Here is a 27,934-nt window from a genome sequence, read left to right as displayed (position 1 = left end):
GAGAGGTATGTATCAACTCGTTTTAGTTAAGGGAATAACATAGTTTAATATGAAAAAACGGTGAAGTATCCCTTTAATCAAAACTGCCTATAATGTTACTGAATGAAATGTCAACCCAGGAAGAGCTATAGGACTGTGCAGGCATTAGTGGTGTTGATGGACTCGATCTAATTTTTGATCATCGTTCTGAATCCGATCCAGATGTAGTGTTTTACAAAAACATGATTTTCTCAGCTTTTTGCTTAAAATGTTGCTTTTTTTATGAAACTCACCCACATTAACATGTTGATAAAAGCACGAAGCTAAAGCAGAGGGTCTTCTCTTTCTTTTATTGCATGTTCAGACATTCAAACAAGAAAATATTATGGGGGCCATGACAATTTGGTCAAAATTATCCAAAACGCTGGCGGTGGCTGCCAATTTTTATTTATTTTTTTGCTGCGTGAAAAGAGTTAACAATAAATAAAAAAACACAAACCACCCATTTTATTATATTCATAATTATTATCATTTTTGTCTTAGAAAAAAATTTGCATTGGGGGATAATTTGGGAAAACACTGAAAAATTGCAATGCTGGGCACTTAGGGTTGCTAAATTTCGCCATTATTTTTAAAACCCAAAGTAAAAGGTTTTTTTAAAACAAATTCAGCGCACAAATGTATTTGAATTAAACATTTTTTTTTACAATGTTCATGTGTCATAAAAGAGAAACGTCCCATTATTTGTGAGAATACTGTGTTGTAAAGATAATTTTGTAAGTCTTTACAAATCATTATTGGAAAGTTTTGCATGCTTGTTCACTGAACCATAACCAATTATTACACATCCACCTGTGGAACAGTCCGTAAGACACTAACAGTTTACAGGCGAAAGAAAATTAATTTCAGTTCCAATAACTTAGAGACCTGTCTACTGAATCTGAGAAACACCAGAAGAAAGATGCCCAGGGTCCCTGATCACCCGGTGTGAACATGCCATAGTCCTGCAGCAGGAGGCATGAGGACTCCAGATGTGGCCAAAGCAATAAACTGCAATGTCTATTGTCTAATGTAAGATGCGCAAGACAGAGCAACAGGGAGACGGACAGCTGATAGTCCTTACAGTGCCAGACCACATGTAACCATATGTCCCCTCAGACGTGTGCGAGAACTTGCAAGTGCCTTGGTGGATGAGTGGGGTAACAATTCACAGCAAGAGCACGCAAATCTGGCTCAGTCCATGAGGATGAGATGCTCTGTAAAACTTAAAGCAGCTGCTGGCCACACCAGATACTAACTGTTATTTTTTATATATAGCTGGTTTAAGCTGTTTTCTCAAACTGGCCAAGCTGGTGTTTAAGCTGGTTGCCCCCTCTAAAACCAGGCTGGGAGACCAGCATTTTCTAATTATTATTCAGCAGGGTTTATCTAAAGCAAACCAGTCACTAGGAACATGATTGATTAATTCCTCTCAATTTGGATTCTCTTAATTAACTTCCCTGAAAATTGCAGGACCGAAACTGACTCTGTATACCGCAGGAAATCTGAGCACGTTCCCACGGGAGCTCGTACGGCATCTTCCTGGAGAAAACGCTTGAGACTTTAAGTGACAATGGAAATTCTAAAGAGTGACGCTTGAATACAACTCTTCCTCTCAAACTCCCTTCTAATTGGCTGTGAACACAGTGTGACACACCGCATATGCAATGCCGCTCAACAGTCTTTAATCTTACAGATGTTGCTAGGAGTCCCTCAGGGGCTCCTTCAACTGCCCCGAGTTAAACATCAAGGCATATACACACCCACCCTCAAGCAAACTCTCAGCTAAAATGTCTGAATGCAGTCGCTGCTAGAGGGAAAGACAAAAAAAAAAAAAAAAACAGGAGTACAGGGAGGGTTGAGCTGAGGTCATTTCAACTCAAAGGCTATGAAGAAACTGCAGTCCGTGGAAGGGAGAATTATTAAGAACTTGAAGTGTATTTTCAAAAACACTTCTGTGAATGACCAGTAGAGGTCACTAAATACATTTATGCATTTGGCAGACGCTTTTATAAAAAGCATTCAAGGTCCGCATTTTATCAGTTCTTGCTTTCCCTGGGAATTGAACTCATGACCTTGGCCTTGCTAGTGGCAAGCACTACTGTTCGAGCCACAGGAAAGCTCAAACAAAATAAATAAGTCATTATTTTTGCAGTTCTGCTTGGTGATGCTAGTGGCACAGAAATGTAACACTGCACCTTTTTTAAAAAGCTGTATGGCTATGAAGTTCAGTGGTGATAATGTATAAGTTTCAGAATTAGCTATTTTCTTTTTACTATTTTTGTGTAATAAAGAGACAGAGTGGGACTAGAAACTAAGGAAAGATAGCTAGCATACATGCCAACTGCTAAGCCTTCACAATTTTTTTTGAAATAAAACCAAAATCATGAGATGACAGTGTGATTATCAAATCGCTAAGGCTGTGATTTAATGTGCTACGTGTTTCAGAGTTAGGCGTGACTCATCTCTGAGCAACTTGCTTTGCAGTAATGCTCCACATGAACAACTTTACATCAAAATGAAAGTTTGATGGTTTAATGTTTGAAAATGAAGAAATGAAGACAGTTTCCAGTCTTAACCCTCTGGGGTCCTTCGTTTAACAGTCACACTTGGGACCTTCGGGTCCAAATGGACCCGGAGGGCGGGATTCATATATATATATAAAAAAAAAAAAATCTAAAAAATTTTTTTTTACTTTTTTTTTATAATATTTTTTCTTTTCTTTTTTGGTGTTTTGAGATAATTTTATGATTTATAATGAATATTTATGCAATAATTATGACCCATTTTTTCCCATTGAATATAATAGAATTTTTTTATATATATATAATTTTTTTTTTTTTTTTATAAAGCTGTATTTCATTTTAGAGTCAAGCCTAGGCCTCATGAAAGCAATTTTTGAAATGAGATGGGTGCCACCAGGTGGACACACTGAGCATTTTTATCACGCAATAGCACATTTTTACCACTAGTGGATTTACAGCTCTCTGTAGAAAGGCTTGCGAATTCTAGTGATTTTTGCACATATTTGCCTTTTTTTTTTTGAGGTTGTTGATTTTAAAATATAATAACAGATTCTCAAAGACTATTTTTGTCCTTTTTTTTTTGTTTGTTTGGTTGGTTTAAATGGTAATTTGAAGTTCCAATTTTACTTTATAATACAGTCAAACCTGAACATTGCATTAGAAAGAGAACAAATGGAAAGCATTTTGTTACCCAATGTTTAATTTTAACTTAATTCTAACTTAATAAAAATGCAATTCTTTTTGCAAATGCAAATATTTTTATTAATCTTTCACAATAAACATTTTGAATTCAATGAACAGTATTCAATGAACAGTAACTGAAAATTCAATGAACAAATTCAATGAAGAGTAACTGGTAACATCAAATAATGATCAAAAAAATTAATTTAACAGTAAAAGTATAATTATTATCAAACAATGGAAAATAGAAAAATTTTAAAAGTGTTTTAAATATCATAACTATATATTTAAATTATTTGCATACTATTTACATAGGCTATTCTATTATTTCACACATTTCCTAAAATTAGCTTTCATTTGTGTGTGTGTGTGTGTGTGTGTGTGTGTGTGTGTGTGTGTGTGTGTGTGTATAAGTGTGTATAAGTGTGTGTGTGTGTGTGTGTGTGTGTGTGTGTGTGTGTGTGTGTTCTAGTGTGTATAAGTGTGTGTGTGTGTGTGTGTGTGTGTGTGTGTGTTCTAGTGTGTATAAGTGTGTGTGTGTGTGTGTGTGTGTGTGTGTGTGTGTGTGTGTGTGTGTGTGTGTGTGTGTGTGTGTGTGTGTGTGTGTGTGTGTGTGTGTGTGTGTGTGTGTGTGTCTGTTTTGCACTCTTGATGTTTTAGAGATTCACCCCTTCACTGTTGTGTGCTTTTTTTCTGGATCGTGGCTGATTTGTAGATTGTATGCACAAAAAAACTCTATTTTCTAATTTTTGCCAATTTCCCATTCATTTCCTATGGCGGGTCCATTTGGACCCGAAGGTCCTGAGTGTGACTATTTTTTTTACAACCACTTAGACTATTCAAATCCTGTCCCCAATTTTTTTGGGTGTTCATATACCAAGTACCAACAAAGTCACCAAATCTCGGACCATTCCGATGAAGCTATGATTTTTTACATTTTTTTATTTAAACGCTTCGGGTCCATTTGGACCCGAAGTTAATAAAAAATAAAAAATATATATATATTTTAGAGTTGAATTCTCATATTTATATTATTATTTATTTTATAATAACAATTATTATAACTAATATTATTTTTACTATCTACACTATCAATAATAATGCTATACGATTTTATTCTTCTTATTAGAGGACAGTATGAACTGGGCTGGTGCGATCCACCTTTTTTGCCTCCGATACCGATTCTGATAGCCTACCTGGGATATAAAGACAAAAATGTAGTGAATTATTGATTAAATAATTGTGGACCAGTGCAGGAACTGTAAATAAAGCAATAGCTTCACTAGCTTGGTAGACATTCAAAATAAACAGGAGTCAGAATGACTCCTTTATTCATAGTCTCGCGTAGCCAGACCTTCAGACTGAAGGCAGAAGACCAACGGTATGTAGTATGACTCACATTCACGAAAAACAATATGTATACTATCAAATTAAAAGACATTTCTTTTAAAATTTTAAGCACAGCTTTTTAATGAAGCAGCAACATGGTAGATATGAAAGAACAAGAAAGGCTATCAATAAACTTTCATTGCGCAAAAGTATTGTAATATGAAAGGCTCCAATACGGAGTATCGGATCGGCACACCCCTAGTTACGATAGCAATTTTGGAGTCTCTAACTCAATCCCTCTAGTGCCACCAACTGTCCAAAATTTCACTTAGGTTTTGTGCTAATAACTTTTGAACCGCAAGGACTTGTAACAATTTATTTCCTCTGATTTCTTGGCTCAAGATGATTCGATTGTGACCTATGACGTAATTTTCCGACATGAAAAATGTCCCGCCATTTAGAATTTTCCAAAAAAACTTAATTTAACTTTTACATTTTTAAATTTAATTTAACTTTTTAACTTAATTTAACCAGGTCATCTTCAGACCATGGCGACAAAAATGTATAGAAATTCAAGTAGTTTTCGAATAACGCGCAACGAATTCGACGAAGAGCACACCAAAATTAACTTGAAGCTATATCTCCGCAATGCTTTAGCGCAGTGGTTCCCAAACCTGTCCTGAAGGCCCCCCAACACTGCACGTTTTCTTTGTCTCCCTACTCAAACACACCTGATTCAACTCATCAGCTCATTATCACATGGGTTAATTGAGCTGATGAGTTGAATCAGGTGTGTTTGATTAAGGAGACAAAGAAAACGTGCAGTGTTGGGGGGCCTTCAGGACAGGTTTGGGAACCACTGCTTTAGCGTATTCCGACCAAACTTTTTGTGTTATGACAACCATGACCTGAGGTTACCTGCACAGTTTTGGCACAGTACCACTTAGTAGACAGGAGATATGAAATTTACATTTTTGCTTTTAACTACTGAAAGGTTTGTCCAAAAATCACAAAACTTTAAGACAGATTCGTTATTCAGTGCAGCATGCCTAGTCGAACGATACCCAGTTTTCCCATAATGGCCATTTAAAATTTTGTTGAAATTTCCCAAAATGCGAATAACTTTTGATTAAATTAACCTATTGCAAATGAATAACGAATCTATCTTAAAGTCCCCGTGAACCGGAAGTTGCAAATGACTTTTCTCCAGTGTTGTGGCGTATTTCCAAGTGAAATGGAATATTGAACAGAGGGCAGGGTTTTACTTTAGCACTCCTCCTCTCCATCTCTCGCTCATAGCAGACTAACGGTTTGAGGGGAGTGGTTAAGCGCTTTCAACCCAAGTCGTCAAACTGACTTCATCAGAAAAGGAACGCCATTCCAGACCGGAAGTAACTTTTCAGATTTTGATTAAAGATTACCACGACAAACAAAATTGATAGCATTATGCCAAAATGACTCCTAGGCTGTATCTCTGCAATGCTTTGTTATACTGACACCGAACTTTGCACGTGTTATTGACACTTAACTCTGACCACACCACATCAATTGTGTAACAGCACCACTTATTGGTCGAAAGTGATAAACCATTAAAAATCATACCACTAGTGACTGTATTTGATTTTTTTCAGCCATTTTGACTAAAATCATCTCAATATGTTTTTTATGTCAGTTGTTGCATTTGGTCTGACACTCCCAGCCATTTTGGCATTACAGTTGGCAAAACTGCTTTTATTGCTATTTTCATTTGTAAGTCACTTTGGATTAAAGAGTCTGCTAAATGATTCAAATGTAAATTACTTATCGTGTTCTTTGTGCTTGGCCCCGATAACTGCTGCTTGCAGCTATATTTCTTATTCTTATATAGCCATATTGGTATACAAAAGAAAATTGCCTAACTGTGCAGCCTTACAAATAAGCACAGCAAATCTGGATTTTTTTTTAAATCATATTTTAAATGCAATTTTCAACAGAAAGGAAAGAAAATTACAATTTAAAATTTTCCCCCAAATCATGCAACCCCACTAACTTACTAATTTACACCTACTGTGGTTTCGCTAACCTTGGTAGTGATAGCTTTTAGCTTAGCCAAAAGAGAAGTATTGTTGGCATAAACCACTTGATCCTCTTCCTCATTCTCCTCCCCTTCTCCTTCCATAATGCCGCAGCTGTCCGCCGCCGGCAATTCACACTCTTTATTGGCCGTCATCACGAGTTTGGAATATTTATACTCCAGTCTATCAGAACACAAAGACAAAGAAGCATGAGCCATATTAGCATAAATAAAGAGAAATGTTGTGTTTCCAAAAACGTTAAGTCACAGGAATCATACTTTTTGTTTTTCTTCCAAAAGTAGCAGGTCAATGAAACAAGCACAACAGCACAGAACACTCCAAGCCCAGTGACCACCTTCAGCCAGATATCAATCACCTCACATGGAGACGTTCTCTTCAGCGGGAGAGTCAGTCCGCCAGTACACAGCCGAGGTTCAGTCCACATATACACCGTGTCCTTAGAATGAAAATCACATAATTTATACAAAATTGTCATTTAAATCACAGATGTCAGTGGAGAGTGAACTGAGAAAAATGACAAATATTTCTTACCAAAACTAAAAGCAAAAAGTTCAAAAGTTTGGGGTCAGTAACATTTTTGTATAATTTTTTAAAGAGTCGCTTATGCTCACCAAGCCTGCATTTATTTAAGCAGTAAAAACAGTAGTATTGTGAAATATGATTATAATTTATAATAACGGTTTTGCATTTTAAAATATTTTAAAAATGTAATTTATTCCTGTGATGGCAAAGCTGAATGTTCAGCATCATCACTCCAGTCTTCAGTGTCACATGATCCTTCAGAAATCATTATAATATGCCGATTTGCTGCTCAAGAAACATTTCTTATGTTGAATACTTTTTAGGATTCTTGAAATTAAGAGAGAAAACAGCATTTATTTGAAATAGGAATTTTTTTGTAACATTATAAATTACTATAATGCCTCCTTGCTGAATAAAAGTATTAAACAAAAAATATCTTACTGACCTCAAACAACAGCAATATACTTTGTTTGTTACAAATATAAAAAGAAAAAACTGAGCAAGTCATTTGTATCACTCAAAGCATCATATTCAAGCTAGTCTTCAACTCTCAAACTGCACCTGTCACAAATATGTGAACACACACTATGCTTTTGTTTATAATTTTTTGTTTAGGTGGCTTAAGGTGAGGAATAATCCACATGGAGTTCTGGAGAAAACAAACTTACCCTAGATACATTTCTGATGATAAATTCAGTAGTCGCACAAGTCACGACAGATGCTTTTCTTTAGTAGATTGATTTTAATAGCTTTTATTACTTTTATTATTACTATTACACCAGAGAGGATCAGACTATTACTCTTACTATTTGATTTAAACCATGTATTAGATTGCAGTTCCCTGCTTAAGCCCATTTTTAATGACATTTGGTGCCTGCATACACACATTTATAACACATTTTTCAGTCAATAATATATATAATAGAACTAATGAAAGAGTACCTGCACTCCTCCCTTACAGGCTCCTTCAATGGCGTGGTAGTCGACATTAGTGCAGCGTGGACAAGCACTGGAGCTCTCCCACAGGAAGTAGAACGAGCATCCGTCACAGGTCCCAGCAGGACACTTACTGACACAGGACAGAAAAAGTTCAACTAAACACATCTTAGTATGCTCTATCTCACTGTAGAAAGAATTTGGCTCGAAAGGTTAATTAAAAGCAACGGTTATGGATCTGAAAGCCAAAAAAAAAAAAAAAAAAAAAAAAGCCTCCAAGGAAGTTTACTTTTTAAATGAACATTTCACCTGGTATTTATTGCATTTTTGCAATAATGCAAATATTTAAAAATAAGATAATCGAAAATAATTCTCAAGTTAGGTGTCTTCATAATTTGTATTATAGTAATTTAAATAATTATTATTGTAATGTGTGTGTGAGTATATTATATTATATAATATTATATAAATATTTAATAATTATATTACAATAATAATTTGATTACTATAATATTAATATAGTCTAGAAAATACAATAATAATTATAATATAATACTATAAAAGTGACACCTTTGCGATTGAATAATAATAATAATAATAATAAAACAACACTTAAGTCAGTGGACCTGCAGTGAGGTGATTTGATATGTCATGATGGGAGATGCCCATATGCCTCAAATTTAGACTGAATTGACAGCAGTGGGCTTGTGTGTGTTTGTCTTTGTGTGTACACCTGGGCACGGATATGTCTCCCCTCGCAGTTCTCTCCAGGTTACAGCGCAGTGAAACCACTGCATTTCTGCCTTTCTTACATGACGTTGTGACCTGTGGAGATCTTTACAAATAAAATAAAAACACCATTAAACACATAATGAATGATAGAGGGAAAAGAACAAACCACACACCTTATTACAAAACCCCTAAAACTAAAACCCTAGACAACCATCTGTGAGAGAAACTTTAAGAAGCACTTTAAGTTTGATGACGTAACTGCCGGTACCGATAGAAGAAGTGGACATCTGGGATTCTCTTGGGTGGAGATGGAAATAGTTCTGGTCTGGCGTTTATTCCGTTAAGTGATTTCTCCACTGTGGCTCCTGTGGCACAAACACACACACAACTTAAGTCTTAAGAGGACACATGTGGGTGACAGCACAGCAGGAAGTGCTTAGTAAGTAGGACCAACCTTACATTTGAGTAATTCATCATATTTATCACTAAACAAAAGGCCTGTTTTAGATACGCTGAGTTTTATAACTAAGAGTGTGAATTAAAACACTATGTAGAATTATTCTAAAACAACAAATCTAAAACACATTTTTATTTGCTGGTGCTTATCTAATATTATAGGTTATGAAAAGAGAATTTTCCAAGTGTCAGGACTTTATGATCTTTTAATGAAAAAATGGATTCACTTTTGAATCGTACAAAGAACATATAACAATGCTTTTATATAAATACTTCATTCCATCCAGGTACTGATAACCCTTCACTGAAAGGTTGAAAGCATAGTTGTAATGGAAAACATACAGTTGTAACCAGTTGTAAAAGGTGTATTCAACCCCATTGCAAATCAGGTTTATCGGCATAATGTACAGACTTTCAGCTGTTTGCAATGAATAAATCAAACAAAAGTAATTGAAATAGCTCAACACAACAAATGTTTCAAGTGGTTTCCCCATATTCAACTGAAAATACAACTTTTAATGAGTTCTGCAGACTCAAAATTATTCAACCTTCATGGCAAGCATCTTTAGTACTTGGTAGAACACCCTTTTGCTGTTATGACCTGCTGCAAATGAGATGTATAACCAGACACCAGCTTCTGGAAGCGTTTCTGAGGAATCTTAGCCCATTCCTCATGAGCAATGGCCTCCAGTTCAGTAATATTATTGGGTTTGCGTGTTGCAACTGCCTTCTTCAAATCAAATCCCACCAGAGATTTTCTATGGGGTTCAAGTCAGGTGAATGTGATGTTCACTGAAGAATCTTCCAGGACTTCTTCTGCAACCAAGCCTTGGTGGAATTAGAGGTATGCTTGGAATCATTGTCCTGTTGGAAGGTCCAGTGACGCCCAAGCTTCAGCTTCCTCACTGATGGCAGGATTCCCTGATACTTCAATTACATTTACATTTACATTTACATTTATTCATTTAGCTGACGCTTCTATCCAAAGCGACTTACAATTGCTATATATGTCAGAGGTCGCATGCCTCTGGAGCAACTAGGGGTTAAGTGTCTTGCTCAGGGACACATTGGTGTCTCACAGTGGATTCGAACCCGGGTCTCTCACACCAAAGGCATGTGTCTTATCCATTGCGCCACTACCACCCCTATTAATCCATCTTGCCTTCCACACACTGCAGGTTTCCAGTGCCAGAGGATGTAAAGCAGCCCCAGAGCATCACCGAGCACCACCATGCTTAAATGTAGGCAGAGTGTTCTTTCCAGCATATGCTTCATTCTTCTTCCTCCAGACATAGCCTACCGCTGATACATAGGGCCGAAAAGTTCCAGTTTTGTTTTATCGCTCCACAGAACAGAATCCCAAAACTTCTGTGGCTTATTTATATGATTTTGAGCAAATTGGAGCCAACTTTTTTTGTGCTTTTGGGTCAGTAGTTGTGTACGTCTTGGAGTTCTGGCATGCGTTTAGTATGAGCCTTACGGTGCTGCAAGCTGAAACCTCAGTGCCTGCTGCAGGTCTTTTGTAGTCACTTGTGGGTATTTCTGAACCTGCCTTCTCAGAAATCTGGTTGCAGCCATTGACATCTTCCTTTTTCTGCCCCTTTCAGGAAGTGTAACCACTTTTCCTTAAACTTTGAACTTGCGAACTATGCTTCCAACGGTGTCTCTAGAAACATTTAGTGCGTTCGCTATCTTTTTGTATCCTGTTCCTTGTTTGTGAAGGGCGATGAGATCTTCTAAATTTTTTGGACCATTCTTTTGATATTTTTAACATGCAGTCAAACATGACACTCAACAAACCTAACCAGTTCAGATATTATATTATAGTTACCAAAATATTTGTTATAATATAATATAATATAAAATATATAATATAATATAATATAATATAATATAATATAATATAATATAATATAATATAATATAATATAATAATACTTTCCCATGTATTTAAATACATAAAAATATAAACAAAATATTACATAATTTATTGTTCCTGACAGGAGTGTTGGGGTGTAACATGATTTCTTATGCACAAAAGTGTGTGAAAAACACTATTTTATCCCATTTTTAAATGTACATAAAAAATAATTTTGTATAATTATCCTTTCATAATATAATCACAGGTGTATAATGCACTCAGATAGTAAACACTAAATGAAATAAAAAAAAAGAATGCATCAAGATGTTATATAGTTGCCACACAGTCCCCTAGGTGTCTTCTCATTAACGTTAGCAGCACTGACAATGTGTTTTGCTCGTAATTGATATTATTGAGCTTTGGTGCTTAAACTGCAAATGACTTTACTTTAGTTAAAAGTCCCACCGAGATTTAATTTATAATAAAATAAACCATTAAGGACACTTTTCTCCATTATTTACTGATAATGGAAAGTCTGTTAAACATGAATTGATTTAATAAGATACAAAATTCATTTTGGCATCCCTATTAGTAAGTATTTCAAATGAATGAAATATGGACATGCACATCACACCTGCTACACTATCAAAAAGTCAACAAATATTTTTTGTGAAATTTGAAATTATTTCTCTCACCCTGAAAAGTGTCAGCCAGGCTAATGGACTGAGAGGAAAGGGCTGTTCGTAAGCCCCGCCCATCTGAAGGAATAATCGTTGACTGACAGAGAAAAGCCTCCACTGAACTGCCCAGCTGACCACCTTTAACATCCTCATTGGGCAGATCTGTGATATTATCTCTGCAGACTGCAGCCTTGTGACCCTGACAAAAGACAGATAATGGAATAAATTATATTCTGTGATGTCATTTCCACTCATTTCAGGTGTGTGTATTGTACCTCAGCTCCACACAGGCTGATATTGAAGAGGTGGTAGTATTTTGTGCCTTTCGCAGTGAAGCTGGGCCCGTTCAGGATGGACCCAGCCGACGTCAGAGCACTGAAGTCATACTGAAGAATCTGATTATGGTGAGTGTAGTTGAACAAACAGTCGCTGAAACACACACTGTGCTCCTATAATTTAAACATTCAAGAGAGAACCATCAGACACTTAGTTATTATTATTATTATTACTATTATTATTATTATTTTTATTTTTATTTATTTTTTTATTATTATTATTATTATTATTATTAACAAAACACTTTTAAAATGTATTTTTTAACCAATAAGAAATTGGAATGAAGAACACAACCTTTATTCATTGGAAATAAAAAATTAAAAATTAAGTAAACAATTAATTTAACATTAATTCAATTATTTTAAATAAATTGTTACCAAATGCATATATAGGGAGAATTTTTTTTTTATATTAATTAAATAATAATAAAAAACTGAAATACCTTGTTGCTTTTGCTGCCTGGCCCACACGGCTGGCACGTTTCTTTGCCGTAGATGTTGTCCCCAGACAGGACGGTGTTGGGAGGGCACTTTTGGCACTGGTTGGTCTTTTTATCAATGTAGTGTCCAGCTGGACATGACACACAGGAGGAGCCAGCCTTCTTAGACTTCAGGGCACACGCACGGCACGCTGACGCCACCCCGTCCACGGCATTGGTGACAGACACAGAGTAAATCTTCACCATGTCATTTGCATACCGACGCACCTGATAGACAGTGACAACGTCCATTATGACTATAGTCATTCTATAAACACATGAAAAAAATGATCACTGCGTGTATACGCATTTGTACTGACATCACTAGTACGACTGGTGCGTTGGAAAGCCCAGGTAAACGCAACAGAAGTGTTTTCAGTCATGATGTATGTGTAACTCTGTTTGGTTTTCCTCCCATCCCATGATTCAACTACATTTGTGCTTCTTTTTTTCACATCCTGGAACGACAACAAACTCAATTACACTTCAAAAAGGAAAAGGAAAAAGAAAAAGGTGCACAAAGTATTTTGGTAACACTTTACAATGAGGTATCATTTGTTAGCATTAGTTAATACATTAACCGACATGAACAAAAAAAATGAACAATATATTCTTACAATATTTATAACCTTAATATAAAATAAATTCATGTTAGTTCACAGTGCAAAATGATAACAGATGCAACTTTTGATCTTAAAATGTATTAATACATGTTGAGATCAACACTAACTAAGATTAATAAATGCTGTAGAAGTATTGTTCATTGTTTGTTAATGTAGACCAGGGGTCGGCAACCTAAGGCACGCGTGCCAGGGTTAATCGCTGGCATGCAAGCAAATACGAGAGAAGTGTATGTATTTCATTCAGATAAAGTAGTCTACCTGCACACAGATCTACGTTTTAATGTAATAATTCCTCATAGTAAAAAAAGCGTATTTTATTAAGTTAGGAGTAGAGATGCACCGATTGATCCGCTGGTGACCAGAATTGGCCAATTTTCACGTGATCGGCCATGACCTGCGACCGGCCGGTCAGTCTGACATATGCTGATTTTATGCCGGTCAAATGCACTCGGGCTCCACATGATTAACATCGCGCAACATCAGCATCACACGTGCACACGGAACGCACATGTAGGAAACCTCGTGAATTACGGCCGTTTCACGCATATTTTTTTCGGCGTGCATGTTAATCAATGAGTGCATTCACACCGGCAGCAGGAGCAGCGCGTGAGCGCCCAACAGGAGCGTCGCGTGAGCAGCAGTGAAGCGGGGGTTTCGCCGCCGAGTCTATTTTGTCTGCGCTGCTCACGGTCAATTAAAGTGAAAGCACACTTTTGATGGACAAAATAAATATGATTTCAAACAAAAGTGCCCAAAATGCACAGAATGTGCATGTCTAGTGTGTTTTAACAAGAACTGGATTAGGTTATGTCAGAAAAGAAAATAAAGACTAAAATTATCCATTTAAACTTGTTTTTATTATTCAGTTTGGCTAAAAGGATATGGTATTTAATTTTATTAAAAAAAATATATATATACACATATATATAGAAAATAAATATTTGTGTGTGCTGTAAAGTGGTTAAAAAAATGAAATCGGAATCGGCTAAAATCGGTATCGGCAGGTCAAACTCAATGAAAAATCGGAAATCGGAATCGGCCTAGAAAATTGTAATCGGTGCATCTCTAGTTAGGAGTTATAAATACTATTAAATTGTCTATCTAAATCTAAAACAAATTTCAAGAGAAATATTTAAATGTATGTAATATTTGTGTAAGCCATTATGAAAATGTTTGTGTATTTATGTGTGTGTGTGTGTGTGTGTGTGTGTGTGTGTGTGTGTGTGTGTGTGTGTGTGTGTGTGTGTGTGTGTGTGTGTGTGTGTGTGTGTGTGTGTGTGTGTGTGTGTGTGTGTGTGTGTGTGTGTGGCTATGTGTGTGTTGTGGCTATGTGTGTGTTGTGGCACAGTGAGGAACTCGGAAACCTAAAAATGGCACTTTATGACAAAAAGGTTGCCGACCCCTGATGTAGACTAATGTAGTTAAGTAATGTTAACAAATGAAACCTTATTGTAAAGTGGTTTTTTATCCTTTTTTTGCATACACTTTAAACATATTCTAGCCAGATTCGTGAGACATTGTAATCAATTGTACATAATTATTTATAGCAAAATAGCAATAATTCATCTATGCTGTTACAATTTGAACCTAAACCTAATTTTATGTATATTTTACCTACTTATTTTGGCAAAAAGGGTAAATACAATTTTGTTACAGAATTAACCTTTTTGTAAGCTTTCCTTGTTCTAGCTTGTACTATTCAGGACAATTTTTTTAACTTTGTATTATTAGCACTTCTCGTGATTATTGCCCCTTTAAGATCACTTGTTGCAATTCTCATTTGTAAGTCACCTTAGGATAAAAATGTATGCTAAATAAATAAATTAAATGTAAGTGTAATAGGCAATAATACATTTAAATGCAATAAAAAATTAATAAAAATAAATTAAGGTTTTGTTTGATTCAGGTTGTACAGCATCATTTGACTTCATTTCATACCAAGTATTACAAAACACCAAGAAAGTGTGTAGATGTCAAAATTACCATTCTTTAGATGTAAATTGTTTTAAATGCACATTTAAAAGCAGATTAAAATGGTCTATCAAAAAAAAAAAAAGATCACAAACACATATTAACACACTTACCGTCATAAAGTAAAACTCACAGTCAGCTGAACAGCTAGTTTCAAACTCAAAAGTGATCCGTCCGTACTCACTGCCAGATGTTCCTTGAACAGACATGGGCAACCTGATAGGAACAATAAAGACTCATTATTACACAGAGAGCAGAGGTTATGTAAGGAAATACTTGTAATATCAACTCACACAGCAGAGGTACACTGTTTAACCATGCTAGCCACAAGTTTTTAATGAGCTATAATGAACGTAACATGCTGTGGGCGGCACTTGAATAGTGTGGCTACGAGTAGGAGGACAAGTAGCCTACTTGAAGACTCACTTGAATCCAGGCACTCTGAGAGTTAATATGAGATAATCATTATCCGAACGACCTGATCCTGATTGTAAGTGATCACCCGCTACCTCCCAACCTAAAAGACACAAAATGTAGAAAAAAGATATGAAGGTATCATGCACAAATGTGAAGAACATGTAGAATGTACAGAAAAGTCCATTTGTAATTAGTGACGCAACAGCGACATCTAGCAGCAAAAATAAGCATTACAACCATATGCTGTAAAATACCACAGCATTCTTGTGTAATCTCTCACCATTCAAGCCATCGCAATTGTTGTTGGCCACGTTGAAGCAGGATGACTTCATGTTGGCAGGCAGCACGTTCCACCACTTGTACTCAAACCCGAGGACAGGCTCCGTGCCAGCTGGACAAGACTGGCATGCTACAGATGCCACACAATCCATGTTTAATATCTTTGGCTATGTAATTAAAATGATGTGCATGCTTCTGAAATGATCATGTTTCATATGCCCTTCTTAAGATGTTTGGACGATTTATCACCTTTGACTCCATCAGAGTAAGTCCCGGGTGGGCAGGGAGAACAGGTGGCAGTGTGGTTGTTATAGAAACCGGGATTACAGGGTGGACACGGCTTAAGCTGACCAGAAGGTGGCAGTTTTACTGCACCTGCAGCATCCTCCAAACAAATCCGAGGCTCTAGCCACTTATACACGACCCGAGTCTATGAGAGAGACAGCAGCATTTATCTATTCAATTAGTTACTTAAAATATTAATAAAAGAATCATTTCAATTTATTACACTGATAGTTGATTTGTGCGTGTATATATATATATATATATATATGGTACAACGAAGATAAAGGCACACCTTAAGGAAAATGTGCTTTTCACTCCCACTTACTCCCATAGTGTAAGATTGCAGAAAAAAGGAAGAAAAAAATTGAAATAAAATCAAATGTGTGAGGTGGCGAGGTGGGCCTTTTACCCCACACACGGGGTAAAAGACACACCTGCATGGGGCAAAAGGCAAAGTATTTACACATATGCTTTAGCTAAAATAATGTGTTTTTAATAATGTTTTAGTTAACACTTGTTCAAAAACAATCACTTTAGCAAAGTTTGTACTATTTTCGGTTTATTTAGATAAATAAATGAATTCATTTAATAAAGCTTTACAGTAGTAACAATAAATATTATATTTTATTATATGATATGATTAATATCATATTTTTAATGATGGCTTCATCATAAATGGTGATTATCTCTAAGGTGGACACCCAACTTGATATGATATTTTCCATTTGCCGACATGAGTTAGACGGTTAGATTCAGATGATAAAGAGCTATTTATTATCATGTTAATTATTGTGCCTTTCACCCCAACAGCAGGGGTGCCTTTTACCCCAAAAAACATACTTTTACATATTCTTCTGTTATTGAAAAACTGCTGCTTTAAAGGGATAGTTCACTTTGAAATAAAATTTTGGTATGTTTTAGCTTACCTCAAGGGCATCCAAGATGTAGGTGTCTTTTTTTCCGCAGTAGTTTCAATTTTGATATTTTTAGGTCAAACCGTTCTTGTCTGTCAGTCATATAATGCGACATCTAGTGTATATATCTATACCCGCCCGCGCGCTCAGATCATTTGGACGCAGCTGTGTTCAAGAGGTAAAAACGATATAAATACTGTTCGTTTTCTCACACAAACCGCAGCTTTCAGGTGTTTGGTGTTTTATGCCCCCAATGGTGCCTTCCAGGCAGCGAGGGGATGGGAAGGTTTAAGGTTGAGGGTAGGGTTAGCTGCCTCTAAGGAGCCATTGGGGGCTTAAAACACCATCGAGCCTCGTTTCGTGTCTTGGGCCATCAATGTGTACTTACGATGGGGAATTGTTTAATTTGGACGATGGGGAATTGTTTTAATTTGGACTCTGTGCATGCTCTTTGAGACAGTGACCATCGACCTGCATTATATGACTGACAGACAGGAACGGTTTTACCTAAAAATATCAAAATTGAAACTACTGTGGAAAAAAAGACACCTACATCTTGGATGCCCTTGAGGTAAGCTAAAACATACCAAAATTTAATTTCAAAGTGAACTATCCCTTTAATCACCTTGAACAAAACTGAAAATCATTAACAAGACCTTAGTCTCAAAATAGTCAATTTTATCGATTCTCATTTGCTACATAAAAAAAAAACATTAAATATTAGATCAAATTAGCGCACAATCAACTTTGCATTGCTATCCGCGATCAAGGCAAGGATCAGCCAAATTCCCAAAAGCATCATCAAAAACGGTTGAGAGTCAAATGCGCCTTTTACCCCAGTACGCCTGTGTGTGTGTACGTGTACCTTTCCATCCTTATCACAGGTACTGTAGGTCTGGATGTAGTCTTTCTTTGAGCATGGAGGTTTACTTTTGCACATGGCAGAACCTTCTACTGTTAAAATTACAGAAGAATCATATCTCACATTACACCAAGGACAATAACTATAAAGATAATAAATATATAGTTCTAGACATAAAAGAATAGTCCAAACCACAACTATAATGATAACAGCACAGAGAAACAATATCGTTGGCACAACTTTCAGAAGGTTTTTTTTATTTTATTTTTTTAGCTCGAGCATTTAAAGCGGCAGACAACAAAGCTGCAATGCACGCTTAGAATAAACATAATATTGCCCGCTGGTGTGGATACTAATATAGTTATCCTTATTAGTGTGAATGGGCAAAACCATTCAAAGTTAATATGATGTGTGAGAGAGAGCATGTTTGAGGATGCCATAAGTGTGGAGGAAGATGTTATACTGGACTGATTATGTTTAAGAGTTTTTCCTAATTGCGGGGTTATTATTACTCAGTCCACATTAGCTATGTGAATCTTTGGGTTGATAGCTAACATATTCGATTTACAATTCATTTAGGTTCAATTCAAAAGTGATTTTTGGAAATTCAGAATTTAAATTAAAAAAAGAATTTAAAAAACAAATTAAAATAAATAATAATTGTTTGAATATACAGTGTAAAACACACACACTCATATATATACACGTGTTTTTTTTAAAGTCCTACTACAACCACATATATCTGCATTTTTTAGAAACCAGCCTATATGGTATTTAAATGCCTGTATGAACTTACAGGCGTAGTGCGTTTTTGTGTTGCAAGTTGTGCAGGAGCTGGCCCCTCGGCCAGAGTATGTGTCCCGTGGACAGGGTGCACAGGAGGAGGAGCCTGGGGTGCGACTGAAAGTCCCAGGCTTACATGGAAAACACTCTGAGGTGTACGCCACACCTGAGAAAGAAAAATTACGTCATAATCTTTCAATGAGGAGCATTTTTTTTATTAAAATGGAAAAACATGCACTCCTAGGAAGCGCACCCTCACCTTCTATCTGTATGTTCTTCAGGAGAATTGGTTTGACTGCTTTAGAGCCGAGAGTGACTCCAGTAGTTCTCCAGTACAGGATATTAGTGCCAGAATTCAGGTTAACCTGATCATATATAGATATTACTTGAATACAGTAAAGATGACTTATTTGGGCACTGAGTGTTTTTGAGCAATGATAAACAATTGCAAACTGAAAATTACTACTGTATGTACAATAACAAACTTTTTATTTAGAAATTAACACTTATTCAGCAAGGATACATTAAATTGATTCCATTTCAAATACATTCAGTTCTTTTAAACTTTCTATTCATCCAAAAATTATGAAACAATTCAATACAGTTTTAACAAAATATGTATATTGATAATATTAATAATAAATATGTCTTGAGCAACAAATCAGGATTTTAGAATGCTTTCTGAAAGATCATGTGACACTGAAGACTGGAGTAATGATGCTGAAAATTCTGCTTTGTGTATATTGCATATACACTCACCTAAAGGATTATTAGGAACACCTGTTCAATTTCTCATTAATGCAATTATCTAATCAACCAATCACATGGCAGTTGCTTCAATGCATTTAGGGGTGTGGTCCTGGTCAAGACAATCTCCTGAACTCCAAACTGAATGTCAGAATGGGAAAGAAAGGTGATTTAAGCAATTTTGAGCGTGGCATGGTTGTTGGTGCCAGACGGGCCGGTCTGAGTATTTCACAATCTGCTCAGTTACTGGGATTTTCACGCACAACCATTTTTAGGGTAGACCAGCTCTCTGGTCTTGGCCATTGTGGAGAGGTTGGAATCTGTTTGATTGAGTGTGTGAACAGGTGTATTTTATACAGGTAACAAGTTCAAAAAGGTGCAGTTAATACAGGTAATGAGTGTATTAAAGAAAAACGAACAGGTCTGTGAGAGCCGGAATTCTTACTGGTTGGTAGGTGATCAAATACTTATGTCATGCAATAAAAGGCTAATTAATTATTTAAAAATCATACAATGTGATTTTCTGGATTTTTTTTTTTTTGGTGATTCCATCACTCACAGTTGAAGAGTACCTATGATAAAAATGACAGACCTCTACATGCTTTGTAAGTAGGAAAACCTGCAAAATCGGCAGTGTATCAAATACTCCCCACCTGTCTGTGTCTGTGTCTGGATTATTAGGAACACCATACTAATAACTGTGTTTGACCCCCTTTCGCCTTCAGAACTGCCTTAATTCTACGTGGCATTGATTCAACAAGGTGCTGAAAGCATTCTTTAGAAATGTTGGCCCATATTGATAGGATAGCATCTTGCAGTTGATGGAGATTTGTGGGATGCACATCCAGGGCACGAAGCTCCCGTTCCACCACATCCCAAAGATGCTCTATTGGGTTGAGATCTGGTGACTGTGGGGGCCATTTTAGTACAGTGAACTGATTGTCATGTTCAAGAAACCAATTTGAAATGATTCTAGCTTTGTGACATGGTGCATTATCCTGCTGGAAGTAGCCATCAGAGGATGGGCACATGGTGGTCATAAAGGGATGGACATGGTCAGAAACAATGCTCAGGTAGGCCGTGGCATTTAAACGATGCCCAATTGGCACTAAGGGGCCTAAAGTGTGCCAAGAAAACATCCCCCACACCATTACACCACCACCACCAGCCTGCACAGTGGTAACAAGGCATGATGGATCCATGTTCTCATTCTGTTTACGCCAAATTCTGACTCTACCATATGAATGTCTCAACAGAAATCGAGACTCATCAGACCAGGCAACATTTTTCCAGTCTTCAACTGTCCAATTTTGGTGAGCTCGTGCAAATTGTAGCCTCTTTTTCCTATTTGTAGTGGAGATGAGTGGTACCCGGTGGGGTCTTCTGCTGTTGTAGCCCATCCGCCTCAAGGTTGTGCGTGTTGTGGCCTCACAAATGCTTTGCTGCATACCTCGGTTGTAACGAGTGGTTATTTCAGTCAAAGTTGCTCTTCTATCAGCTTGAATCAGTCGGCCCATTCTCCGCTGACCCTCTAGCATCAACAAGGCATTTTCGCCCACAGGACTGCCGCATACTGGATGTTTTTCCCTTTTCACACCATTCTTTGTAAACCCTAGAAATGGTTGTGCGTGAAAATCCCAGTAACTGAGCAGATTGTGAAATACTCAGACCGGCCCGTCTGGCACCAACAACCATGCCACGGTCAAAATTGCTTAAATCACCTTTCTTTCCCATTCTGACATTCAGTTTGGAGTTCAGGAGATTGTCTTGACCAGGACCACACCCCTAAATGCATTGAAGCAACTGCCATGTGGTTGGTTGATTAGATAATTGCATTAATGAGAAATTGAACAGGTGTTCCTAATAATCCTTTAGGTGAGTGTATGTATGTATGCATGTATGCATGTATGCATATATATATACACATGTATATATGTATATAACTTAAAATCGCAGGTGTACTTCAAGTAAATATATTGGGTCAAAGAGATTCAGCTGGCAAAAAAGTTGGCGTGAGTTTCTGACTTACACTATGTGTTCCCCACTCTCCATGAGTAGTCAATTTGATCCATTTTTTATTTGAATCCACGTCCATCTCTTGACACTGTTCGTTCTGAATCTGTCCAAAAATATTTTTATTTCAACAATAAAGAATAGCTGCTTTTGATGTCTTAAAATACCTTTCAAACAAACATGTCTCCACAGTAGTAATGGAATCCAAACTTACAAAGAATTCAAAGATGATGCTGTTATCCACATACTGGTAGTCAAAGGACACTGACCCCGGCTTCTTTAAGTGAACAGTGTAGATCAGAGACACAGTACACTCATCCCTGTTGGACTCCAGATACGAGCCCTGAGCAACCCACTTTGCACTAAAAGCATACAAATACACAAGGCACACACACTATGGTGACTATAGTCTTGAGATGCATAACAGGATACATTTAAAAAAAAAAGATTGTTTAATACTTGAATTGTTTCATCTCTCTGGAAGTGTGTGCATGCCTGCACGAATAGGTCTTAGTGCATGCTTTAATCTGAACGTGTTCTGATTTAATATCAAATAAATAAAATAAAGGGATACAAATAAAGGGGCAAAAATCAAGTGCTTTGATGAGAACCAAAAAATGAGAACTTTGATTGGGAACAGTCATTTTGGATACATCTGACTAGCTATGAGTACAACTGAAAATGATATGCACATTCTACATTATGTATGTGCATTAGGATTTTAGTATTACTCTATTTAGTGTTCCACCAATTTTAGTGTTCCACCAATGAAGATAATGAATTCTTCTCAATACCTTTTAAACACCAAATATAGAAAGCAAAAATGGTATACAGTGGGAAGAACAAGTATTTGACACACTGCCGATTTTGCAGGTTTTCCCACTTACAAAGCATGTAGAGGTCTGTAATTTTTATCATAGGTACTATTCAACTGTGAGAGACGGAATCTAAAACAAAAATCCAGAAAATCACATTGTATGATTTTTAAATAATTAATTTGCATTTTATTGCATGACATAACCAGTAAGAATTCCGGCTCTCACAGACCTGTTAGTTTTTCTTTAAGAAAAGAGAAAAAGAGAGCCTCCTGCTCTCCACTCATTACCTGTATTAACTGCACCTGTTTGAACTCGTTACCTGTATAAAAGACACCTGTCCACACACTCAATCATACAGACTCCAACCTCTCAACAATGGCCAAGACCAGAGAGCTGTGCAAGGACATCAGGGATAAAATTGTAGACCTGCACAAGGCTGGGATGGGCTACAGGACAATAGGCAAGCAGCTTGGTGAGAAGGCAACAACTGTTGGCGCATTTATTAGAAAATGGAAGAAGTTCAAGATGACGGTCAATCTCCCTCGGTCTGGGGCACCATGCAAGATCTCACCTCGTGGGGCATCAGTGATCATGAGGAAGGTGAGGGATCAGCCCAGAACTACACGGCAGCACCTGGTCAATGACCTGAAGAGAGCTGGGACCACAGTCTCAAAGAAAACCATTAGTAACACACTACGCCGTCATGGATTAAAATCCTGCAGCGCACACAAGGTCCCCCTGCTCAAGCCAGAACATGTCCAGGCCCGTCTGAAGTTTGCCAATGACCACCTGGATGATCCAGAGGAGGAATGGGAGAAGGTCATGTGGTCTGATGAGACAAAAATAGAGCTTTTTGGTACGAACTCCACTCGCCGTGTTTGGAGGAAGAAGAAGGATGAGTACAACCCCAAGAACACCATCCCAACCGTGAAGCATGGAGGTGGAAACATCATTCTTTGGGGATGCTTTTCTGCAAAGGGGAAGGGACGACTGCACCGTATTGAGGGGAGGATGGATGGGGCCATGTATCGCGAGATCTTGGCCAACAACCTCCTTCCCTCAGTAATAGCATTGAAGATGGGTCATGGCTGGGTCTTCCAGCATGACAACGACCCGAAACACAAAGCCAGGGCAACTAAGGAGTGGCTCCGTAAGAAGCATCTCAAGGTCCTGGAGTGGCCTAGCCAGTCTCCAGACCTGAACCCAATAGAAAATCTTTGGAGGAAGCTGAAAGTCCGTATTGCCCAGCGACAGCCCCGAAACCTGAAGGATCTGGAGAAGGTCTGTATGGAGGAGTGGGCCAAAATCCCTGCTGCAGTGTGTGCAAACCTGGTCAAGAACGACAGGAAACGTATGATCTCTGTAATTGCAAACAAAGGTTTCTGTACCAAATATTAAGTTCTGCTTTTCTGATGGATCAAATACTTATGTCATGCAATAAAATGCAAATTAATTACTTAAATCAAACAATGTGATTTTCAGGATTTTTGTTCACAGTTGAAGAGTACCTATGATAAAAATTAGACTTCTACATGCTTTGTAAGTGGGAAAACCTGCAAAATAGGCAGTGTATCAAATACTTGTTCTCCCCACTGTATCTACTTTTTATTATTTCTTTAACTTAGAATTAACCTTGTTCTGTGTCTGTTTGCTCCATGGTCCTTTTTATTTACAAGAGAGATGGAATTCTTATACTTATTAAGGACTATTCATAAATGTGATATTTCAAAGGTATCTGAAATTGTGTGATGTATTTTGTTGAAAGAAAGAAAGAAAGAAAGAAAGAAAGAAAGAAAGAAAGAAAGAAAGAAAGAAAGAAAGAAAGAAAGAAAGAAAGAAAGAAAGAAAGAAAGAAAGAAAGAAAGAAAGAAAGAAAGAAAGAAAGAAAGAAAGAAAGAAAAAGCATTTCAATATGTTCCACTCCGAATTTCCGCTTCAATAAGAAATATACTACAACGAAAAGAAAAACAAATTGGAGAAGTCATTCATTTATAAAAGATTGTTTTGAAGACCCCAAAGTAACTCACCTCTTGCAGGTGGATGCATGCTGTCGGTTGGGTGAGTCATTAGGGGAGGTTGCTAGGCTGCTGAATCCAAGAGGGATTTTGTCCCACTCATCGAAACGTAGGCCGCTGCCCAGGGAGTAAGTGCCAGCCGCACACTTTATGCACTCCTGAGCAGACATCTCTAGAAACTCCCCCGCCTTGCAGGAGAATGCTGACAGACAAGGATGTAAACAAATGTACAATACAGTTTAATGAGATGTCATTGGAAAAATAAATTGACCAGAGCGATCACCAAATCCAAGTACTGGGTAGGGCAAGTGTACCATGGCAATTAATTTAGATCTAAAATCCAATAAAAATATCCAGACATTTGATAAACACAATAAAATATAAAACAAAACAAATAAGTAAATAAAATCAGCTTGGTTTTTTTACATCCGTGGGAGATTCTTTGGCTATTGAAACAAAGTTTGCTTCTTTTTTTTTTTACGATGCCAGCATCTTTGGCTATGTTAAACAAACAAACAAAAATAAAGAAAAAATAAGAAAAAAAATTAACAAAAATAAATAAATTTACCACCATGCCACCTTCTTTGGCTATTTTAAACAAACAAATTTTACTCTGGAAAATTAACTAATATCATGTAGATGCATATCAACAGCAGAGCAATTATCAATTTACAATAAATTACCTTTCATTTAATACAAAATCTGTTACAGACAACATTAAACCCAAGCTTTTAATTTCCATAATCCGATGCATTTCCAATTGAGAAAGAATATTCAGCAAGAAATAAAGTAGTGGGCGAGATGCATTTTTTTAATTGTTTGTGTCATTGAAAATTGTGACAGTTTTTATTGATTATATTTATTAATAAAGTAAAAGGGGTCCATTTTGATTTCAGAATGCCTTTTGCTGCGTTCTTCCAAACTACACGACTAAAACTGAATACATTGGCCTAGGACTTTGTAAAGTTTGGGGAATCATTATTCCGGGCCAATGGACATTCTATCTAAGAGGAAATTCCTCTGGGCTGATAAGGGGTGACAAAAACGGTTTAAACGCACACACTCATGCCATTCAAAATGCATTGAATCACATTAGTGTTTACACATTCAAGTATGAACATCCAAATAAACACAAAATGTCCATTTCCCAAAGACCCATCTCAGTCAAAACCCTCCCATAAATTAAACTTCCTCTCTGACTAACAGACTATGTGAACTTACTGCAGTCGGTGCCCTTCACAGGGTCTGGCAGTCCTGTACACTCTCCTGGATTCAGAGGGATGGCCACCCTCCATCTAGACCCGGTGCTGTTACACTCCGTGTACTGAAAGTAGTAGTCCGTCTGTGAAAAACAACACGTCTAAATTTAACAAGGATCTTGACAATGCTTGTGTTTGTGGATGTGTGAAGTTAGACTGTAAAAGAGTAAAGCACATGGACGCTTGAGTATTGTGTGGACTCAATGCAGAGGATATTAAAACAGGTCGTAACATGAGTCCTCTGTCCTGAGTCTAATGTGGCTGCACCCTTTCCTTTCCACAAATCAGCATCACTGGCGTTTAATTCGTGAATTAATATTTTAAGAAAAGAAATTGAAAGGGTTTGAACAAATTCTCATCACATCTACAATATCCAATGACTTCCAGAACAAGTATTTGATCACACAGACTGAATTAAACTCAAACAACATAAGAGAAAAATATTTTTCATGACAAAACTGCAACATATCACTTTCATGAACAAACTGGGACAATATCTTGTTGCTGAATGAACTGGACAAGCTGCGACTTCTCGTTTCTGAACAAACCGGGACGTTTGTGAACGAACTGACATATATCATTGGTGAAAGAACTGGGACAATATGTTTGTTAACAGATTTGGACATCGTGTTTTGTGAAGAAATTTGCGCAGATATAGGCTAATTCCAATAATCAGCATCTTACAGCAAGAGTCTACTTAAAACACAGAATAATGGGTTTGAAGGAAAACAAGAAAGGTGAAGTCACTTTTTTCATCTTTAAAATACTTTGCTGAATCTCAGCTTAGACGAACTATAGTATAAATAAGCTAGGCCTATTCGTAGGTTAATAATGAACCCAAAAAGTGTTAACCCTGCATCTTCACCAGCTAAGGTGACAATTATAACAGAAAATGCACATTAATATACGGAGTTATTGTTTTTGATAAGATGCGACCATTTTGTTCAGCCAAACCAATGAATCATCTCGTTACCACCACATTCCTACAGGTCCTCCAGCACCGAGTGAGTGATTAGGAAGGAAAGGCTGCCATCAGGAGGAAGCTGATAATAAAACCCAGAATGCCCTGTGGGTCAACAAACATTAGTACAGACACAGCTGAAAACCGGATCTAGTCTCTGATATTCCACACAAAACACTAGTACAAGCCGGTTAGTACTAGTATTAGTACAAGCCGGTTAGTACTAGTAGTAGTAGTACTAGTAGTAGTAGTACAAGCCGGTTAGTACTACTAGTAGTAGTACAAACCAGTTTAGTACTACTAGTAGTAGTAGTACAAACAAACCGGTTTAGTACTAGTAGTACTACTACAAGCCGGTTAGTACTAGTAGTAGTACTACTACAAGCCGGTTAGTACTAGTAGTAGTAGTACAAGCCGGTTAGTACTAGTAGTAGTACTACTACAAGCCGGTTAGTACTAGTAGTAGTAGTACAAGCTGGTTAGTACTAGTAGTAGTAGTACAAGCCGGTTTAGTACTAGTAGTACTACTACAAGCCGGTTAGTACTAGTAGTAGTAGTACAAGCCGGTTAGTACAAGCCGGTTAGTACTAGTAGTAGTAGTACAAGCCGGTTAGTACTAGTAGTAGTAGTAGTACAAGCCGGTTAGTACTAGTAGTAGTAGTAGTACAAGCCGGTTAGTACTAGTAGTAGTAGTAGTACAAGCCGGTTAGTACTAGTAGTAGTAGTACAAGCCGGTTAGTACTAGTAGTAGTAGTACAAGCCGGTTTAGTACTAGTAGTACAAGCCGGTTAGTACTAGTAGTACTACTACAAGCCGGTTAGTACTAGTAGTAGTACTACTACAAGCCGGTTAGTACTAGTAGTACTACTAGATGGATAGATGGATAGATGGATTTTTTTTTCGTATTCATAGACAAGAACTGCAGTCAATCTTTTGGTTTATGGGACACAATGATCTAACAGTCATTTTTCCATGCACAAAGGCCAGAGGAGTTGCTGAGCTCTCGGTGAAAGCGGTTTGAGTGAAGCTATTCTTAGCATCATATCACCAGGCTCTTGAGATGGGCACGCAGGGCTAATCATCTTAGCACTCCACTGGAACATTGTTCATCCATCAGCATAACGCTTTATCATAAGAAATAAAACACATACTCTGGCTAGATTCTTCTAACACATTATTTCAAAGATGAGATGCATTTAAAATGGGATGCCCATCCCAAAATAAGCAATCTGACACCAATCAATATACCTAGACAAAAAGCATATCAGCTTCTAAATCAATATTTAAGCTGAAAAGTTCACGTAAACATACATTAGTAGGCTATCAAACATACAAAAGACATAAGAATAAACAGATTG

General features: G+C 37.1%; 1 protein-coding gene across 11 annotated transcripts in view; it reads right to left on the bottom strand.

Moving 5' to 3' along the window:
* elapor2a (endosome-lysosome associated apoptosis and autophagy regulator family member 2a) overlaps nt 1–27,934 on the bottom strand; it is a 52,688-nt gene that overhangs the window by 23,302 nt on the left and 1,452 nt on the right. For 8 of the 11 annotated variants that reach the window (XR_014209170.1, XR_014209171.1, XM_082181772.1 and 5 more), the window contains exons 2-21: nt 25,578–25,698; nt 24,369–24,558; nt 21,738–21,885; nt 21,540–21,629; nt 19,023–19,128; nt 18,777–18,929; nt 17,984–18,072; nt 16,169–16,349; nt 15,921–16,049; nt 15,650–15,740; nt 15,337–15,439; nt 12,950–13,087; nt 12,594–12,857; nt 12,091–12,264; nt 11,831–12,014; nt 9,087–9,183; nt 8,820–8,921; nt 8,093–8,219; nt 6,886–7,064; nt 6,616–6,790 (exon numbers count right to left, since the gene is read on the bottom strand). Coding sequence is in view for 8 of the 11 variants with exons in the window: in XM_082181770.1 (XP_082037896.1) it covers nt 6,616–6,790; nt 6,886–7,064; nt 8,093–8,219; nt 8,820–8,921; nt 9,087–9,183; nt 11,831–12,014; nt 12,091–12,264; nt 12,594–12,857; nt 12,950–13,087; nt 15,337–15,439; nt 15,650–15,740; nt 15,921–16,049; nt 16,169–16,349; nt 17,984–18,072; nt 18,777–18,929; nt 19,023–19,128; nt 21,540–21,629; nt 21,738–21,885; nt 24,369–24,558; nt 25,578–25,698 (2,841 nt within the window). In the remaining 3 variants the exon portion in view is untranslated. Of the gene's footprint in view, nt 1–84; nt 6,791–6,885; nt 7,065–8,092; nt 8,220–8,819; nt 8,922–9,086; nt 9,184–11,830; nt 12,015–12,090; nt 12,265–12,593; nt 12,858–12,949; nt 13,088–15,336; nt 15,440–15,649; nt 15,741–15,920; nt 16,050–16,168; nt 16,350–17,983; nt 18,073–18,776; nt 18,930–19,022; nt 19,129–21,539; nt 21,630–21,737; nt 21,886–24,368; nt 24,559–25,577; nt 25,699–27,934 lie in introns of those variants that run through there. The other 3 variants (XR_014209172.1, XM_082181765.1, XM_082181766.1) reach the window with 3 other exon arrangements.

This window comes from Leuciscus leuciscus (assembly GCF_965113295.1).
Source record: "Leuciscus leuciscus genome assembly, chromosome: 10".
Classification (NCBI taxonomy): domain Eukaryota; kingdom Metazoa; phylum Chordata; class Actinopteri; order Cypriniformes; family Leuciscidae; genus Leuciscus; species Leuciscus leuciscus.
This window is presented reverse-complemented; position numbering and strand designations above follow the sequence as displayed.